Source organism: Siniperca chuatsi, linkage group LG19, assembly GCF_020085105.1.
Source record: "Siniperca chuatsi isolate FFG_IHB_CAS linkage group LG19, ASM2008510v1, whole genome shotgun sequence".
NCBI classification, from domain to species: Eukaryota; Metazoa; Chordata; class Actinopteri; order Centrarchiformes; family Sinipercidae; genus Siniperca; species Siniperca chuatsi.
Genome location: NC_058060.1, coordinates 26,987,805 through 27,007,298, shown reverse-complemented (window position 1 = coordinate 27,007,298; position 19,494 = coordinate 26,987,805). Strand labels below are relative to the sequence as shown.

Below are 19,494 nucleotides of genomic sequence, written 5' to 3'. Positions count from 1 at the left end.
TATGTGCAGTATCAGACCTCTCCAACCATCAGAGACTCTTCATCGTGCTCACTCACACTCATCCGCTGGGAATTCTGGGTAAATTAGAGGGTTCTCAGGTCACTGAGTCCAGGCAGACTTTCAGGTTAATACTGAGTCCTGAAAGTCTGCTGGAAAAAGACAACAAAACAAAAGAAAACAACGCAAAACATTTATAAGTGATTGAAATAAAAATAATTCTGACTCAAAATTACGATACTGTAAAGCCTCATTCAGACTGTGTTTCCGCCTGCTCTGGTCAGCGATTTTAATCCGTATGTGGGTCAATTTTACAGCCACAATGACCTCCTGTTTTTCTGTGAACTTGCTGGTTCTCCTGTCATTTAAATTTGTCCGTAGGTGGGCAAGTACTGCTATTCTCTTTTTGCCACCGTTTTTTTAGCCTATATTTGTTCCCACTTAGTCAAATTGTAAAAGTAGCTGAACCAGCAGTCAGCAGCTCCTGTCTGCAGTGGACCCGTGGACGGACAGACAGCTGTCTCTGGATCACTGTGAGACTGAAGGAAACTCAGAAACAGCAGGATTCTCAGGCAGGTTCTGCAGCCGCTTCTTCTCTGGTGTCTCAGTGGATTCATGAGGTTTATTCTGGACGGACGTCAAAGATGATGATCTCCTCTGGAAGTGCGAGTCGCACTGAACGATTCAATATGTTGAATTCAATTCAATTTAATTTTATTTATATAGCGCCAATTCATAACAGAAGTAATCTCATTACACTTCCTATAGAGCAGGTCTACCGTATTATAATATTATTTACAGAGACCCAATAAATCCCACCATGAGCAAGCACTTGGCGACAGCGGCAAGGAAAAACTTCCTTTTAAGAGGCAGAAAACTCGAGCAGAACCAGACTCAGGGGGGGCGCTGAGAAGGGGGGTTATCGCATAACACTGACAGCACTGAGGATGGAGGAGGCAAGCCTTGTTTTAGAGTGGAGAGACTCATCTGATCCGTCTGTGAAGAACTTTAAGCCTGCGGTTCAAAACAGCACATAAGTGGAAGGCAGAGCAAGCAGTCGACCAGGACCAGGAGACAAGGAAATTGTGGGGAAGACGCTGTCACATAGGACAGGACAACTCCCAAGATGTGGTCCAAAGCCACAAAGACCGAGAAAAAACATCTGGTGATCTCAGCTGTGGTCAAGATGAAGGAGAGTGCAGAGAGAAGCAGGGTGGACAGTGGTCACCTACCCTGTGGAGGCTGCAGACGCTTTATTGGAACATCCACACATCTGAAGACTTTAGTCAAGCTAAAGGAGGAGCTGGCCGAGGAAGCAGAGCAAGCAAACTTCTGGCTTTGGCTGAGAACAAAACATAGGATTTGGGGAAGCCATCATCCTGCCGAGTAGAAAGACGTCCCTACTGCTGCTCCACCACCTGGAGATGTCCCGGGGTTAATGGAGCAAACACATCAAAGACAGGTGTCTCCCGGCTGATGACCCTGCAGCTGGCCCGATGGCACTGGTGGAGGTGCAACATGCAGCAACGCCCAGCAGGTAAACTTACCTGTGCTTCCTCACATCAATAATTTTTAAATGGAAAATTACAAACTCAAAATTACAACTGATGTCCAGTGAAAACAGTAAACACCTGTGTAACATCAGCTGTTACCTGGACTGTGTTTCCAGGTAATTCACCTGGTTAAAGAGAGCTAATGAACCAATGAATGATCAGCACTCAGATCAGAAACTTTATTAATCTCATCAAACACTGACAGAAACAGCAAAGAAAAAAACTGAATATAAACATCAGCAGATTGTTGGAAACATTAAAACAACCTGGACGTTTTCAAGAGCTGTTACCATGGAAACCTGAGGAACTGTTTGTTGTATAGAAACTGTATCAAACTGAGCGTGTGCAGCAGAGCGCCCCTGCAGGCCGGGAGGAACGCTGGTCTGAGTTCAGCTCCTTCACCTTTATTATCAGCAACAAATAGAGGCCCACTGTTACATCACAGTGACATCACCGGGGAGGAGGAGTCAGAGTGAACCTCCTGATAGGTTGTCAGTTTGAATCCCAGCAGGGCTGACTGAGGCAGAGAAACACAGAAATACAAATATATACTCTATATAAACTTTAAAACAGAACAATAGATACTCTTCATAACACTATAGAGAATAAAATTAGAAATATAAACTCTGGAATTAAGACTGAGCTCAATAAAGACGTCTGTGCACCAGGAGAGTTATTTAAAATCATTTTAACGATTTCACAAACGTTTCAGAAAGCTGATGTCGCTGACTTTTCCTGTGCTGCTGTAAAAATCACTCCTTTCACAAACTGACCAATCACAGCAGAGTAGGCGGGACTTTTGGATGACGTCACTATTCAATGTTAAAAACTGTTTCCACCTGTCAGGAAGTGACGAACCTCCATCAAACAAACAAAAAAACGTAAAATCCTGAGAGGAACAAAGACAGTACTTGAGGTGGAAATTACATCAGATTTTTCTGTCTTTAAAGAGTCATTACAGTGGGGGCGGGGCCACAGTGTGATGTCATCGACTATTTCCTGTTACAAACCTGTGCAGTTTTTATTCATGAGCCCTTACACCGATAAAAAAACAAGCTGAAACTTTAATATGATAGATGACGAACAGAAGAGCAGAGATATCTTATCTTGTGATTATAAGATGCTTTTCTATTATTATGGGATCTAATCTTTTAATTATGACTTAATATAATTAATCATAAGCCTGTAATTATGACACAATTAGACCTTTTTGCATAATGAAGAACCTTTTTCGTAATTACAAGACTTTATCATGATTATAAGAATTTTTCTTGTAAATATGAGACATTTTTTGCATAATTAAGAGACTTTTATCACAATTACAGAACCTTTTCAGGTAATTACGAAACTTTTACGACTTTTTATCAGAATTTAGAGATTTTCTTGTAATGATGAGATTTTTTTCTCACAATTATAAAATCTTTCCTCACAGTTTTGTGTTTTTACATTATTATTGGACCTCTCACTATTTCAGTTTATAAGAACTGTGTTTTTCTTTAGTGAATGCAGTGTGCCTCTATACATACGTTCTGCACAAAAGGCTCTATAATTTGCTTTTATTAACATTTTATTCATTTGCTTTTTGTTCATATTTCATTTTGGTTTCTCCTTTCTTTACCTGATTCTGTTGTTTAATTGACAGGAATTAAGAGCCAGGTTACAAATATAAAGTTGTTTACTAAAATATATTTTCAGAAACACAGATCCAGAGATGTAGGAAACACAAACATCGTCTCTCTGAATTATTAATAAACAGTTTATAACTGAGGAAATTTAGAACAGAAAGTTGATCTTAAAACATTAGATATGAATTTTCTATAATGTGTTTTTAGTGTTTTTTAATGTCTCAGCCAATCAGCTGGCAGCAGCCATGTTTTCGTCCAAGAGATTTTAGAAAATATTTGTGGAAAATTCAGTAAAACTTTGTCCAGATTGTAAAAGACTTTTTGTTTTGATGATTTCAGGCGTTAACGTTACCGAGGAAACATTACGAGTCCCATTTCAGGCTCCCCTTCCTTCCACCTGTCCAGTCTGAACGCATCATCACAGCAGGTGTGTCCTTTAGGCCTCAATATTCCAGAATCCTTTGGTCCTGGTTTTGGTGAGTCCAGTCTTTCAGTCTTTAGTTCTCTGAAGGACTCACCTGCATTAAGCCCCGCCCCTCCAAAGAGGCAGAGTCTGAAATGGAGCTCATTTGTCCCGTCAGGTGACGTGACAGAACAACAACATTGTCTCGTTTTCTTCATTGAACAGACAATATGACGTAAGACGACCGACACCTGCCTGCTGACAGAAACACCTGAGAGTATGTGTTTCTGAAGTGTGACATCAGAAATTTAAATCTGATTGATGATTGGATGGAAAATGAATGTTGACGTTGGGGCATCAATCTGGTGTTTCTGGATTGGCTCAGTCGTGAGTTGCAGGTGTCAGGTGTCCTCTACGTGTGATTGGTTCCTGTCCTGAGCATGTGATTGGTTCCTGTCCTCGGCATGTGATTGGTTCTTGACTTCGGCGTGTGAATGGCTCTTATCCTCAGCGTGTGATTGGCTCCTTTCCTCGGCGTGTGATTGGCTCCTTTCCTCGGCATGTGATTGGCTCCTTTCCTCGGCATGTGATTGGCTCCTTTCTTCGGCGTGTGATTGGCTCCTTTCCTCAGCGTGTGATTGGCTCCTTTCCTCGGCGTGTGATTGGCTCCTTTCTTCGGCGTGTGATTGGCTCCTTTCCTCAGCGTGTGATTGGCTCCTTTCCTCGGCGTGTGATTGGCTCCTGTCCTCAGCATGTTTGAACATCAGGATGGAGTTGTAGATTTTGAGGGCGGGACCAAGTTTGATTGACATGATCCTGACGATGTCCCGTTGGGTGAGTAGGAGGAAGGCCCGACCATCGATTTGCTAGACAGACAAAGGCAGGAACCAATCAGATCACAGCAGGGTCAATGTGATGAAATAAAATCTACAGCAGCTGATTGGTGATCTCACCTCGTCTCTGAACTGTTTGGCCTGTTCCTCACAGCCGGGAAGAGACTCAATGAAGTCTGACACCTACAGAGAGACAGACAGGTCAGAGAGAGAGAGAGACAGGTGAACAGGTAAGAGAGAGAGAGACAGGTCAGAGACCTGACCTGTCTCTCTCTCTGACCTGTCATACTGACCTGCTGGACGCTCCAGTGTTGGACGGTCTCAGCGTGGACTCCGGCGACGCCCGGCAGCAGTTTGCGGTGCTGCTCCCAGCAGAGCGACAGGTCGCGGCCGGGCTGCGCCGACATGGCCGACAGGAAGACCGACTGGTGGAGAGCGGCCTGCAGACTGGACTCTGCTGCTGCTGGAGAGACAGACAGGTCAAAAGGTACGTTGTTAGGTGTGTTCAGAGACAAACGCTTCACCTCAGCAACTTCACTTTTCAGGCTGCCGGTCAAATAAAACGCTAAACTGGTGGGAAAGTAATAGGCACATTAATCGATAATAATTAATAAAACTATCATTTGTTGCAGCTGTACTCGTCAAACGCTCGGTCAGATTCTTACTAAACTCACCATTCGTCAAAAGTAAAGCCCTTCGTTTAAATACGTTCTGTTTAATGTGACCAACTAATCTTTTACACTATCTCGTCCGTCCCCATTTTCTCTGTTTTCTATCTCAGTAAACTGAACCAACAAGCGTGTTGGTGGGACACAACAAGACATCTGAAGACTGCTGAGCATTTTCGCTACATTCTGACAGTTTACGGATTAAAAGATCCATTGATCGAGCGAGAAAACAATCTGCAGATTTATCAGCTAATGAAAATAATCATTAGTTGCAGCTCTACACCTCAGGATCGTGCTGTGATCCTGGTTCAGAAAGGTCACACACTCCTGGTTCAGACTAAACTGCAGCTTCAGATCAGAGTTTTGTCCAACAAGAGACACAATCCAGTCAGAACCAGGACCCCCCAAAAACCTCCAGGAAGATCAATCCCGAACCAGATTCCACAACAGCTAATTAAGCTGTGTGAAGAATCAGCAAACAGAAGTCAGTGGACTGAACTGTCTCACCCCACTGAGCAGTGAGACAGGCATCAGGTGACCAGTGTCTGCTGATCAATCAGCTGATCAGTGATCAGAAACAGACGGAGCTGAGAGCCCGCAGTCCTTCAGAGGAGAAAACACAGAGCACAACCAACACAGCAGTTACCATGGAAACAGCCACTTCATCTGCCTGCTGTTTCCATGGAAACACAATGAGGAGAGAGAGGGAGGATGCTGAGTGTATTCACAGTATGCGTGAATGACAATAGAGCAGAATTTATATGTAAGTGACCCTTTACATCATCACATAACAACAGCCTGCAGTGTGTCATCGTCTCCATGGATACCTGGAGTCTACCTGAATCTTCTTTTAGGCTTCAGCTCTGATTTCTTACTTTCTTACTGCAGTGAAAACATCCTGTGATACTGAAGCTGCTGCTGACACTGAGGCCTCGTTTACACTTCAAGAGTCTCGTATCAGATCAAATCCAGATTTAAGACTTTTACTCTCACATATCTGATTACAATCCATCTTTGTTTTCAGGGTCGGTCCTCCTCCAGTCCAGAAGGAGGTGCCGATGCACCTGAAGCTGTTTGGTAACTGACAAAAACACCAAAGAAGAACTTCTGCACTTTAGCAGTTTAGTTACAACAATAACAGTTTAGCTAGCTTTAGCTAACAGCTATCCATACGCTAACAGCTATCCGTAAAATAACACAAACACATGAATTAATCGTATTTACGAACTATGAGTGAAACAAGTGCATTTCTATTCCAGAGTAAATGGAGATGCAATAAAGAAAAAAAAGTAGCAGATGACATGGTTAAGCAACGTTTGAGTCAGAAAATGTTTGAGAGATGTTTGATTTGAAAGAGAACTTATTCTAATTCTAACTATTCTAATAATCTAATGACTGCCCCTGCTCTTTCATTCGTTCCTGTCTGCAGGATGTCTTATTTTTCCGCGACTCGCTCTGTACGGAGTGGTTGTTATTTGGGGGCGTTAACTGTGCGTCACACTTCTGGGCGCTGTGTTCTCTGCTGCTCTCTGCTGGACTGTTACAGAGCGTAACCACCGTCTCCGTTTCTCACAGCCGCAGATTTTATGTTGTTTTACAGTTTCATTCCCTCATGGTGAATATCAGGTAGCCTATTGAACTGTCTGTGCAAACTGTGCACATACGAGTTTCCCCTCCAATAAAGATCAATAAAGTATTTCTGATTCTGATGATGCACTGTGATGCGCTGTTGCTTGGCCTGGCAATCACTGCTGCCGTGGTCACTGGAAAGTCCTTATAAACGCGCTTCAGTTACCACCGACTCTCCGAAGACGCTAATAGTTTCACTCTAACTGCGCGTGGCTGTTAGCGCTGGTGACCTCGTTTTTCAATGAGGCTCATTTGCATAGAAAGGGGCCAACTTTGCACCAAATGTTTGCATATTACCTAATTTACATACCTGCAAACAGCGCCGGAGCACCGAGACGCTATTTGCTTGGCAGCGCAGTGAGAGGTGCGGTTCACCCTCTGTGGATGCTCTGAGAATTACACGTTTCTTTTTGTCGTATTTGTGCAGGTTTAGCGGCCGCAAAAGCCGCACAATCCTTTTGTGAATTCACAACATATGTTTAATATTTAAATGGATATTTTCTGAAAAAAAGTTCAAAAACGTAATAGTGACTTAATAACAGCTGTGAGTTTGACTCAAGTCCGCCTCCATCACCACTGGTTGATGTGAAATGCATGCTGGGATAATTGTCTAATGTGTCCTGATGAACCAGGCGGAGTGAGACCTCTTCAGGTCGTTCAGACTGAACTGGTCTGGATGAGACTCTGAAAGTGAACTGTAGTTTGACTGAAGGTCTACTGTACCTGGACCGAGGGCTCTCAGGTGAAGCTCCTCCTCTCCCTGGTTAACACGGAGGAATTTGGTTGGCTGGGACAGCCTGGGGGCAGAGCCAGAGGACAGAAGGAGAAGTTATTATTAAACACAGGAAGTGAACACTGATGGATGTAAACTGATTTCCTGTGTTGTCAGTTCAACAGATAAATAAGATGCTTTTATTTACAGTTTGAGGTTCAACTCTTCTAGTGTTATCTGCTGATTTCACATATTTCCACACATTCGATCATTTCATCTGATTCTCCTAATCTCTGCTACAGCTAAAACAACGGGTTTACTGATCGATCAGTGGATCGACAGGAACAATTTCGATTTAATCGTTTAGGTCGTATTTTGTTAAATATCTTTATAAATTCTAAATTTAAAGTAGACAACCACTTAATATACAGGAAACAAGCTAATTTATCTTCAGGACAGAATGAACAAGAACCTCCACACGATAATAAAATGGCGTGTGCACGTGATACGAGAGCACAGAACAGTTTCCGCTGGCACAGTCTACGCTCGCTCATCGAGTTGACTTTTGAGACTTTGGAGGCGGGGACTCAACTTCCGTCTGATTGGCTGGCGGGGGCCGCTTGTCTCGCCTATCGTCATGTCTGTCATGTCATGTCAGATCTGACGGAGTTACGACTCTGAGGAGGACTTTTTTACTTTTTTAAAGTATCTTCATCAGCGCCATCAGCTGTGTGTCATGGCTGCAGCTGACAAACTACAATAACTAACTTCCTGTAGTTTTTATAACACCTGCATGCACCTGTCCGTCACCTCACACAGCATCTTTGACTGACCTCTCTCCCTCCTCAGTGTCTTCTGTGCGCAGAGACTCTTCTGTTGTTAATGTCTGAGCAGTAAATGCTTTTAATCTGAAAATATTTCCACATCACAACATCCTGCAGTGAGTTTAGAAACAGATGCTGACAGGAAGTAACACCTTCACAACTTTATTTAAACATTCTGGTTTCTATTGACAGTGTTTCTGATCATCAGACTGTGTGTGTGTGTGTGTGTGCTTGTACTTGCTACAGAGTGAGGACATTTTGGCCGGTCCCCACAACGTCAGAGGGCCGTTTGGAGGTTAGGACTTGGTTTGAAGGGTGCGGGTAGAATTAGGTTAATGTTAGGGTGAAGGTTAGGGTGAGGGGCTAGGGAATGCATTATGTCAGTGACAGTGCCCACAAAGATAGAAGTACAAGGATGTGTGTGTGTGTGTGTGTGTGTGTGTGTGTGTTTATATAATCTAGTTTTATATAACCTCCACAGATAATCTACTCACACCCACACACACTTCACATGATCCTGTCGTCTATTCTGAGGAGGAGAGAGAGACACTCGGACTGGTTTATTGATTAAAGCCTTACAAGGTCACTGTGAAGAAGAACATGTTTGATGGTTGAGAGTTTTAACCTCCAGGATCAAACGAGCCAATCAGAGAGCTCCTTCTTCTTTACCTACAGACACTCAGCAGGTATTCAGACATGGACACTGCCTGTCTGTCTCTCACCTGTCTGTCAGTCTTTTTCTCTTCCCCAGAGGAAGCAGCAGAGTCTCGTCTCTGGGCTCCGGCTTCACCTGAATATTTCTCCTGTTCAACAGACAGGCAAGTAGAGAGACAGACAGGTAAGGCAAGGCAAGAGACAGACAGTTACATACACAGACAGGTTCACAGATAGACAGGCGGAGGCAGAGAGACAGACAGGCACAGAGAGAAAGACAGGTACAAAGACAGACAGGTAGAGAGAGAGACAGAAAGAGACAGACAGGTAGAGAGAGACACAGAAAGAGACAGACAGGTAGACAGGTACAGAGACAGAAAGGTACAGAGACAATGAGACATTTTTCCATGAACATAAAATATTAAAATATACTTAAAAACTAAATCAGTTTACATCTAAGCATATTTATATACTAATAACAAACTGTGTGAAGCAGAGCGCCCCCTGCTGTCTGCTGATGGCATTATTAAAAACTCATACTTTGATATGGAGGTATAATGATATATGAAATAGACAGATTTGAATAGATTTGTTTCTGTACGTTTATGTGACTGTTCTGTTTTTTTCAGATTTCACACTAAAAGATCCGGACGAGTAAACACAAAGTGTGAAACCTAATAAATACCCTGTTGGGTAACACTTTCTGTGAAGGTCATGTCTATAATGCATTATAAGGCTTTATAACACTCTTTGTAAGTGTTTATAATCATGCATGACAACTTATAACAAGGTTTATAAATTATTATAAGTGGAGGATGTAATGTATTATAAGTTTAGCGTTCATAATGCTTTATACCTCCATGCAAATGTGACAACGGTGTTTAAAAGAAGAGTCTGGGTCCGGGGTTACACAGCACATTATAACTAGCATAACGTTAGCCAGTTATAAAGACACATAGAGAACTGCTCTAACGTATCATAACACATTATAAATTCTAAGTTAAACTTTTAAAGCTGTCAAAATAAACTTTTTATTTCAAAGATGTACAAAGTAACATGTACCTTTTTTCACTTTTTTTTAAGCATAGGTGTTCCTGAAACCATAGGCCTTTGATAGCTTTGTTTTAGTTTTAGCTGTTAGTGTGAGTATAGGCAGCCCTGATGTAAGATAGGGGAAAGAGCATTTACATGTAAAGGTAAACTGAGTTGTAATACTGACTGGGTATGAAACATAGATTTCATGTTATTGGTCGTCTGTTGAGTGACATTAGGAAATGTTATGTTCATAATTGTTGAAAAGCTAGACACATAAAAGCCTTAAACTGGGATTGCACTGATTTCGGTTTCTAAATAGACTCTCTGTTCATTTTTATTTGAACTCTTATTTATCCAGTGTAGGTTGGCTGAGCTCACATGCTCACTTACAGCAACACCCTGCTTCACTCTCTGTTGCACACCTGTCCTGGGAAACTGCCCAATATCACCCCAGTCTTGAACCATTGGCCACTGTGTTTGGTGTGATGGTGCCATTTTCTGTTTTAATTAAAATCTGAAGTTGTGTGTTTTGGAAAATAAAGACTTGACATGGCTTTGATAATCATTGTGAATGTGTTTTGTCTTACACTTTACATGCAGCCAGCAAATACTGCTCATAAGTCCTCACAATTGTGTTATTGTATCATACAATTGCTAATAACCTTATACACTGCCGTCAGTTTACTTAAAGCTCACAAAGTCATGCTATAGCATATTGTAAGACATTATTCCATTTCAGAAACATAGAATTTATAATGTGTTATGATACGTTAGAGCAGTTCTCTATGTGTCTTTATAACTGGCTAACGTTATGCTAGTTATAATGTGCTGTGTAACCCCGGACCCAGACTCTTCTTTTAAACACCGTTGTCACATTTGCATGGAGGTATAAAGCATTATGAACGCTAAACTTATAAACATTTATGCAGATGATGTTTTGTAAAGCCTTATATAAGAATTACAATTTCTTATGAATATGCTTTTAATGCATTATAGATATGACCTTCATAGAAAGTGTTACCCAATGGGTAAACCAAATGTTTTCTACAGACGGTAAAAACCAGTCCATGGTTACCTGTCTGACTGGTCGCCATGGTGATATATGGTGACAGGGACGAGGGTGATGACTCTCTCTCCTCCCAGTCTATCAGGAAGCACCACCTCCTTACGCATATTAATGTCTGAGTAAGGACAGCCGAAGGCACTGGGCGAGAGACAACAGAAACATGACTCAGATAAGGGAACACGACTTAAACAACTCAGCAGACAGAAACATGACTCAGCAGACTGAAACATGACTCAGCAGACAGAAACACGACTCAACAGACTGAAACGCGACTCAGGAAACAGAAACGCGACTCAGCAGACTGAAAAGCAACTCAGGAAACAGAAAAGCGACTCAGGAAACAGAAACGCGACTCAGCAGACTGAAACATGACTCAGTAGAATGAAACACGACTCAGCAGACTGAAACACAACTCAGCAGACTGAAATGCAACTCAGAAAACAGAAACGCGACTCAGCAGACTGAAACACGACTCAGCAGACTGAAACACAACTCAGGAAACAGAAACGCGACTCAGCAGACTGAAGCGCAACTCAGGAAACAGAAACGTGACTCAGCAGACTGAAACACAACTCAGCAGACAGTAGAAAGAAACGCGACTCAGCAGACTGAAATGCAACTCAGAAAACAGAAATGCGACTCAGCAGACTGAAACACGACTCAGCAGACTGAAACACAACTCAGGAAACAGAAACGCGACTCAGCAGACTAAAACGCAACCCAGGAAACAGAAACGTGACTCAGCAGACTGAAACACAACTCAGCAGACAGTAGAAAGAAACGCGACTCAGCAGATTGAAGCGCAACTCAGGAAACAGAAACGCGACTCAGCAGACTGAAACGCAACTCAGGAAACAGAAACGCGACTCAGCAGACTGAAACGCAACTCAGGAAACAGAAACGTGACTCAGCAGACTGAAACGCAACTCAGGAAACAGAAACGCGACTCAGCAGACTGAAACGCAACTCAGGAAACAGAAATGCGACTCAGCAGCCTGAAACGCAACTCAGGAAACAGAAACGCGACTCAGCAGCCTGAAACGCAACTCAGGAAACAGAAACGCGACTCAGCAGACTGAAACGCAACTCAGGAAACAGAAACGCGACTCAGCAGACTGAAACGCAACTCAGGAAACAGAAACGCGATTCAGCAGACAGAAACATGACTCAGCAGACTGAAACGCGACTCAGCAGACTGAAACGCAACTCAGGAAACAGAAACGCGATTCAGCAGACAGAAACATGACTCAGCAGACTGAAACGCGACTCAGCAGACTGAAACGCGACTCAGGAAATAGAAACGTGACTCAGTAAATGAAATGTGACTCAGCAAAAAGAAACACAACTCAGCAGACAGTAGAAAGAAACGCGACTCAGCAGATTGAAACGCGACTCAGTAGAAAGACATGAGACTCAGTAGTATGAAACGTGACTCAGCAAAAGGAAACGCTACTCCGCAGACAGAAACGTGACTCAGCAGAATGAAACATGACTCAGGAGGTGTGTATTTACCTGTGGTGTCCGGTGTACTTGGCTCCTTTAATGTGTCCGACTCCTCTGCAGCCTGGAGTGGGACACACACCCTGAGAGGGGGAGGAGAGGGGGGAGGAACCTGTCTCACACACAGAGGGAACATAAACACTCATAATCACAGTTAATGCCACTGCTAAAATATATCTGTCTGTCTGACCTGTCTCTCTCTCTGACCTGTCAATTCAATTCAAGATGCTTTATTGGCACGAGTGTAACAAAGACAATATCGCCAAAGCGTCAAGTAATAATGAGAGAAAGTGCAATTCATAAAATTAGAAAAATAGTTAGTGTGTGTGTGTTGTTGTTGTTGATGTGTGTGTGTGTGTGTGTGTGTGTGTGTGTGTATTCAGCTCCTACATTAGACCCTCCATCACACAGTGAGTACCAGTATAAGAGCAAAGAATTATTCAAAACTATCAAATAATTAAATTATTTATAGAATTATAATTAACTAAATATGTCCCAACCAGGTTGACTGATATATACAAAATAATAATAACAACAACCAATAAAAAAAGAAGCCATATAGTTGTGTTTGTCCGGTTCCACTGGTTGTCCTCAGGTCGTCACATGAGCTGATACATTTTGCTGCAATCATCTCCCATTTGGGAATTTCTCCAAGTAAACCTGGGAGTTTCTCTGTCTGCTATGTTTTTAAATTCAGGGTGTATTTTTATCATATTGGGAATATGTTCATTTCTCCGGGCTGATGTGAGGAGGTGCAGGTCTGCAGGGTCTTGCTGAGTCTGAACACAGTCAGGACTTTTCTTCAGTCAGGACTTTTTACTGTGGTCAGATCATTTGCTAATGTGAAGTCTCTTTTTAGGGTCAGATAACATTTTAATTTACTCTGTGTTTTTGTTGTTTCCTTCCAATATGTGCTATAGTTTTCTTTTTGCAGGTTGATAGTTTGGTTTGGTTTGATTGGGTCGCTGTTGTGGTCCTGAAGCTGTCTGGGAGTCTCAGGACCAGCTGGCTGAGGGGGCTCTCAGGTCAGGGCTGTGTGATGGCATGTCTGTCTCTCTATCACTGACCTGTCTGTCTGACCTGTCTCTCTCTCTCTGACTTGTCTGTCTGACCTGGGGGGGGTTCCAGTGGGTGTCCTGTGCGTTGACACCAGCCGACAGGATGAAGGTCACAGAGGTCGGCATCACACCAGTTGTCAAACTGCTGCGACCAGCCATCATAATGGACCTGCAGGTACACACACCTGGTTACATCATCACATACTTTATGACATCACGCAGGTACACAGACAGTGGACAGACAGGTCGACAGTACCTTCACCCTGTAGTCTTCTGTATCTGTTACCGTGGCAACACGGATCAACATCGGGTTCCTTCTGTCGACCGCCTCCAGTTTCTGGTTCACCTGGAAACCATGTGGAGCTCTCTGATTGGACAAAGGCACAAAGATAACTGTAGGTCACCACATGCAGCTCACTGATTGGATCTGACAGCTGTCAATTACTGTTTAACGCTCAGTGACAGCTTCTCTACCTCCTCCTCTCCTCCCTTATCTCCTCCTTATTTCCTTCTCTACCTCCTTGTTTCCTCACCAGTGTGAAGGCTGAACTGGGAGCAGCGGTGGAACCAGTTTCCTGCAGGTATTCCTCCCACAGGAAGTTCTCTGGGTTGGGATGACCTGAAAAACAAAGGTACTGATAACCAAAAGTACTCAGAGTACTACAGAGTGAGTACTGAGTGTATTTGTGTGTGTACCCTGTGGAGCGGTCAGAGGTCGTCCCTGTTCTTCACACCAGCCCACAGGATGGATGTACGGACTGCTGCTGTCACACCTGATCGATCAGTACAACCATCAATACATCAATACGGTAATGAATAATCAACAAGTATTGATCATGTGTCAGACCTTCATGTCTAATACAAACACACTGAAACACCAAGAAAACTACTGCAGCTCCACCTGTTGGTCAACATCGCAACTACATGATTTACTGCAAATACTTCTGTGGTACTCTTCATACTACTACTGCTACTGCTCCTGGTACTAATGTCTCTGACCTGTCTGTCACATGTCTGTCTCACCAGTAGTCGTAGCTGTCTGTCCACCTGTCTGTCACCTGTCTGTACTTCAACTGTCTGTCTCACCAGTTGACGTAGCTGTCTGTCTGTCACCTCTCTGTCTCACCAGTAGTCGTACGTGTCGTCCCAGTTGTCGAAGTGAACCAGGAAGTGGTCATCGATGACATCAGTGACAGAGGCGACGCAGACGAGACCGGGGTTCTTCCTGTCGACCGCCTCTAACTTCATCCCCACACTGAACCCACAGCTCTGAGAGACAGACAGGCAGAGAGAGACAGACAGGTGGTCAGGTGTATAGAGAGACACATGCAGTCAGTAGTAGTCGGTGCTCTCAATGACTTCAGGCCAGTGGCGCTTAGCTCCCACATAATGAAGACCTTTGAGAGGCTGGTCCTGCAGCACTTGTGGCCGCCGGTGGCTGACTCTCTGGACCCCTTTGCCCTACCAGGCAAACCTTGGCGTGGATGATGCCATCATTTACCTACTGCATAAGGCTTACTCTCACCTGGAGAGACCCAGGATACTTTTCAAATGCATTCAACACCATTCAGCCACTCCTGCTTGCAGAGAAGCTTACAGCCATGAAGGTGGACTGTACCATGGTATGCTGGATTACAAACTATCTCACCTGCAGACCGCAGTTTGTCTGACTCCAGAGCTGCCAGTCAGACATACAGTATAGTAACACGGGCGCACCTCAGGGAACTGTTCTGTCTCCATTCCTGTTCACCCTATATACATCTGACTTCAGATTCAATTCTGGATCTACTCATCTTCAGACGTTCTGCGATGACTCATCCATTGTCAGCTGCATCACTGGGTCAACAAGTATAGGAGTCTGGTGGAGAGCTTTGTCAACTGGTGGAACATCAACCACCTGCAGCTAAACAGCAGCAAGACAAAAGGACTCGTAGTGGACTTCCGACGGAACAGGAAGCCACCTTCACCTATCACTATTCAGAGTGAGGAGGTGGGTGTGGTGGAGTCACAAGTTCCTGGGGGTGCACCACAACAACAAACTGTAGTGCCCTCTATAGGAAGGGACAAAGCAGACTGTACTTCCTGAGGAGGTTCATCTAATTTAATGTGTGCCACAGGCTGCTTTGCATGTTCTATGAAACAGTGGTGGCCAGTGCACTCTTCTTTGCTGTTGTGTGTTGGGGAGGCTGGTGATGCAAACAGACTCAATCAACTTTATTTACACATAGATCTGTAACACACAAGCTGCAGGAAGTACACTGCCCCTCTGAACTTACTGATACGTTCACATAAGCATCATCTCACCTCCCATTCGCTGTTCAACTCGCTGCTTCACGCCGACAGCACACGGCCTCATTTGTTCCTGAAAATCTTGATACTGATTTGGGGACAATGACACGGCTGGATAGCTAGCTAGTCTTGTTGTTAAACATTGTCAAATTATATTTACTGTTTGTCAACCGTACGCAGTGTTGATGACTTTGAATCTAGCTTAACGTTAGCTTAATGTTAGCATAATGTTAGCTTTCTGGCTCATAGCTGAGCCAAAGGGTTCTATGAGCTGAGCGGACTAGACATATCTCCCGTCACCAAGTCGTATCTAAGGTTCGTCCCAGTTACTGGAGTAGTGAACAACATTTCCATTGCACAAGAACTTTATGGGATGGTAATGATTGTTCCAGGTATTAGTCAAACCCTCAGGTGTTACCAGGGAAATGGAGTTATGGCTTGTGAAAAACTTTTGATTTTGATTGAAAAACGCATGAAAATATAAATAGTCTTCATTTTCTTTTCTTTGGCAAGTGACCATGGTATAAGCAGGATAATGCCCGACGAGGTGTTTATAATCAGGAGTTAATGGACTCCGCGGAGGCCCCTCGTCCTTACTTATTATTATTCCTTATCTTTTCATTATTTATTATTCATTTTCTATTCCCTACATATCTCTGCTGTGAGACTGAAATTTCCCCTCTGGGATAAATAAATAGCTACCTACCTAACTATACTAACTACAGTGCGACAGGTGAACAGACAGACAGGATTGAAGCAAAATATTTTGTTAGATAAAAACATGTTGTGAATTTTGAAAATGATTACATCTATATTGACTGACTCGACGATTAATTCATCTAAGCCATCAACCTGTCTCTTAGACCCCATTCCAACTAGGCTGCTTAAAGACATTTTACCCTTAATTAGCACTTCTTTACTGGATATGATCAATCTGTCTTTATTAACAGGCTGTGTACCACAATCCTTTAAAGTAGCTGTAATTAAACCGCTTCTTAAAAAGCCCACTCTTGGTCCAGGGGTTTTAGCCAACTATAGACCTATATCTAACCTTCCCTTTCTTTCTAAGATCCTTGAGAAAGCAGTTGCCAATCAGTTGTGTGACTTTCTAAATAACAATAGTTTATTTGAGTATTTTCAGTCAGGGTTTAGAGTGCATCATAGCACAGAGACAGCACTGGTGAAAATTACAAATGACCTTTTAATTGCATCAGACAACGGACTTGTCTCTGTACTTGTCTTGTTGGATCTTAGTGCTGCGTTCAACACCATTAACCATCACATCCTATTACAGAGACTGAAACAAGTAATCCTAGCTATCAGATCGATCTCAGTTTGTACATGTTAACGGTGAGTGCTCCATGCACGCCAAAGTTAGTCACGGAGTTCCACAAGGTTCTGTGCTTGGACCGATTCTATTCACCTTATATATGCTTCCTCTAGGCAATATTATTAGGAAACACTCCATAAACTTTCATTGCTATGCAGATGATACCCAGTTAGCTAAACTTCAAGCATGCCTTAAGGACATAAAGACCTGGATGACCTGCAACTTTCTGATGTTAAACTCTGTCAAAACTGAAGTTATTGTACTTGGTCCGAAACACCTCCGAGACACATTATCTAAAGATATAGTTGCTCTAGATGGCATTGCCCTGGCCTCCAGCACCACCGTAAGGAACCTCAGAGTTATCTTTGACCAGGATTTATCCTTTAACTCCCACATGAAACAAACTTCAAGGACTGCCTTCTTTCACCTACGTAACTTTGCAAAAATCAGGCACATCCTGTCTCAAAATGATGCAGAAAAATTAATGCATGCAATTGTTAATTCTAGGCTGGACTGCTGCAATCCCTTATTATCAGGCTGCCCGAATAAGTCCCTTAAGACTCTCCAGTTGATCCAGGATGCTGCGGCATGTGTACTGACAAGAACAAGAAGAGATCCTATCTTTCCAATATTAGCTTCTCTGCACTGGCTCCCTGTAAAATCCAGAACAGAATTTAAAATCCTTCTCCTCACCTACAAAGCTCTTAATGGTCTGGCACCATCGTATCTTAAAGATCTCATAACACCATATTATCCGACTAGAACACTGCGCTAACAGGATGCAGGGTTACTTGTGGTTCCTAGAGTCTCCAAAAGTAGACCGGGAGCCAGAGCCTTCAGTTATCAAGCTCCTCTCCTGTGGTCCCAGTTCGGGAGGCTGACACCATCTCCACATTTAAGAGTAGGCTAAAGACTTTCCTCTTTGATAAAGCTTATAGTTAGGGCTGGCTCAGGTGAGTCCTGAACCATCCCTTAGTTATGCTGCTATAGGCCTAGACTGCCGGGAGACTTCCCATGTACCTCTTTCCTCTCTCCTCCTCGTAGTTCTGTGCTTTCTCGTTTCTCTCCTTCTGTCGCTTTCAGCAGGTATTTCTGCCTCCGGCCGCCCACCATTGAGTCTGGTTCTGTCCAAAGTTTCTGCCTCTTAAAGGAAGTTTTTCCTTGCCACTGTCGCCAAGTGCTTGCTCGTGGTGGGATTTGTTGGGTCTCTGTAAATAATATTATAAAGAGTTCGGTCTAGACCTGCTCTTCTGTAACTTCTGTTATGAATTGGTGCTATATAAATAAAATTGAATTGAATATACTTTTTAAATACATTTTGACTTTTGGACTTTATAACGCTCTGCAGTTATTGGAAATGTTTGGATCACACGAGACGGAAACAGTCATACACAGCCACTAGGGCAGGGCGATTAGACGAATATGTCGCCAATCAGTTGTTTCTTTTGGGCGGTTTTTGTCATTTTATTTTGCTAGTTTAATGGTCTGGCTCCGAAGAACGAGTGAGAGCCGCTGCTCAGCGACAGACTCTCGTTCAGCGAGCACAAAGAGGCCAGTGACAGCAGTGAGAGGCAGCGGGGAAACAGCTACCAAACCAGAGTAGGTGATTGTTGGAACAGTGCAAAGACTAACAGAGACGACTAAGACAGTTTGTGGAACGTAGCGAACTTGCCCCTCGCACACATCTCCCAGCTCCCCACTGACTACAGTGCGAAAAAGTGACCAGACAGACAGGTGTATACTGACTGCAGTGCAACAGGTGAACAGACAGATAGGTGTATACTGACTGCAGTGCAACAGGTGAACAGACAGACAAGCGTATACTGACTGCAGTGCGACAGGTGAACAGACAGATAGGTGTATACTGACTGCAGTGCGACAGGTGAACAGACAGACAGGTGTATACTGACTGCAGTGCGACAGGTGAACAGACAGACAGGTGTATACTGACTGCGGTGCGACAGGTGAACAGGGTCGGAGGAGCAGCATGAGAGCCGGTGGACTGAAGGTAGAGCGGCCAATCAAAATCTGTCTCACTGTGACCTGTAGAGAGAGAGAGACAGACAGGTAGAGTGATATGACCTGTGTCAGGTGGTTACCTGTGAGGGGGCGGGGCTACCTGTACTCACCTTTGGGTGGGTGGAGCTTGTGGTTGTGGTCTTTACACCAGCCTGCCGGTTTGATGTCTGCTGAGTCAGCGTTTACCCAGAAGTCATAGCACTCCGAGTACCCGTCAATATGGAGACGGAGCCGACAGCCAATCACCTGAGAGAGGCACAGGAAACTCACCTGACCGCCCTCAGACAGGTATGTGTGTG

General features: G+C 43.6%; 1 protein-coding gene across 5 annotated transcripts in view; it reads right to left on the bottom strand.

The window, feature by feature from the left end:
* Positions 1 to 1,715: 1,715 nt before the first annotated feature.
* LOC122866743 (lethal(3)malignant brain tumor-like protein 4) overlaps positions 1,716 to 19,494 on the bottom strand; it is a 25,115-nt gene continuing 7,336 nt past the window's right edge. For 3 of the 5 annotated variants that reach the window (XM_044176782.1, XM_044176783.1, XM_044176784.1), the window contains exons 5-18: positions 19,306 to 19,441; positions 19,128 to 19,219; positions 14,684 to 14,826; positions 14,254 to 14,330; positions 14,091 to 14,176; positions 13,814 to 13,924; positions 13,567 to 13,726; positions 12,512 to 12,611; positions 11,009 to 11,137; positions 8,967 to 9,047; positions 7,432 to 7,505; positions 4,705 to 4,874; positions 4,532 to 4,594; positions 1,716 to 4,444 (exon numbers count right to left, since the gene is read on the bottom strand). In XM_044176782.1, coding sequence (XP_044032717.1) covers positions 3,980 to 4,444; positions 4,532 to 4,594; positions 4,705 to 4,874; positions 7,432 to 7,505; positions 8,967 to 9,047; positions 11,009 to 11,137; positions 12,512 to 12,611; positions 13,567 to 13,726; positions 13,814 to 13,924; positions 14,091 to 14,176; positions 14,254 to 14,330; positions 14,684 to 14,826; positions 19,128 to 19,219; positions 19,306 to 19,441 — 1,887 coding nt within the window. In that variant the 3' untranslated portion in view covers positions 1,716 to 3,979. The remainder of the gene's footprint in view (positions 4,445 to 4,531; positions 4,595 to 4,704; positions 4,875 to 7,431; positions 7,506 to 8,966; positions 9,048 to 11,008; positions 11,138 to 12,511; positions 12,612 to 13,566; positions 13,727 to 13,813; positions 13,925 to 14,090; positions 14,177 to 14,253; positions 14,331 to 14,683; positions 14,827 to 19,127; positions 19,220 to 19,305; positions 19,442 to 19,494) is intronic. The other 2 variants (XM_044176785.1, XM_044176786.1) reach the window with 2 other exon arrangements.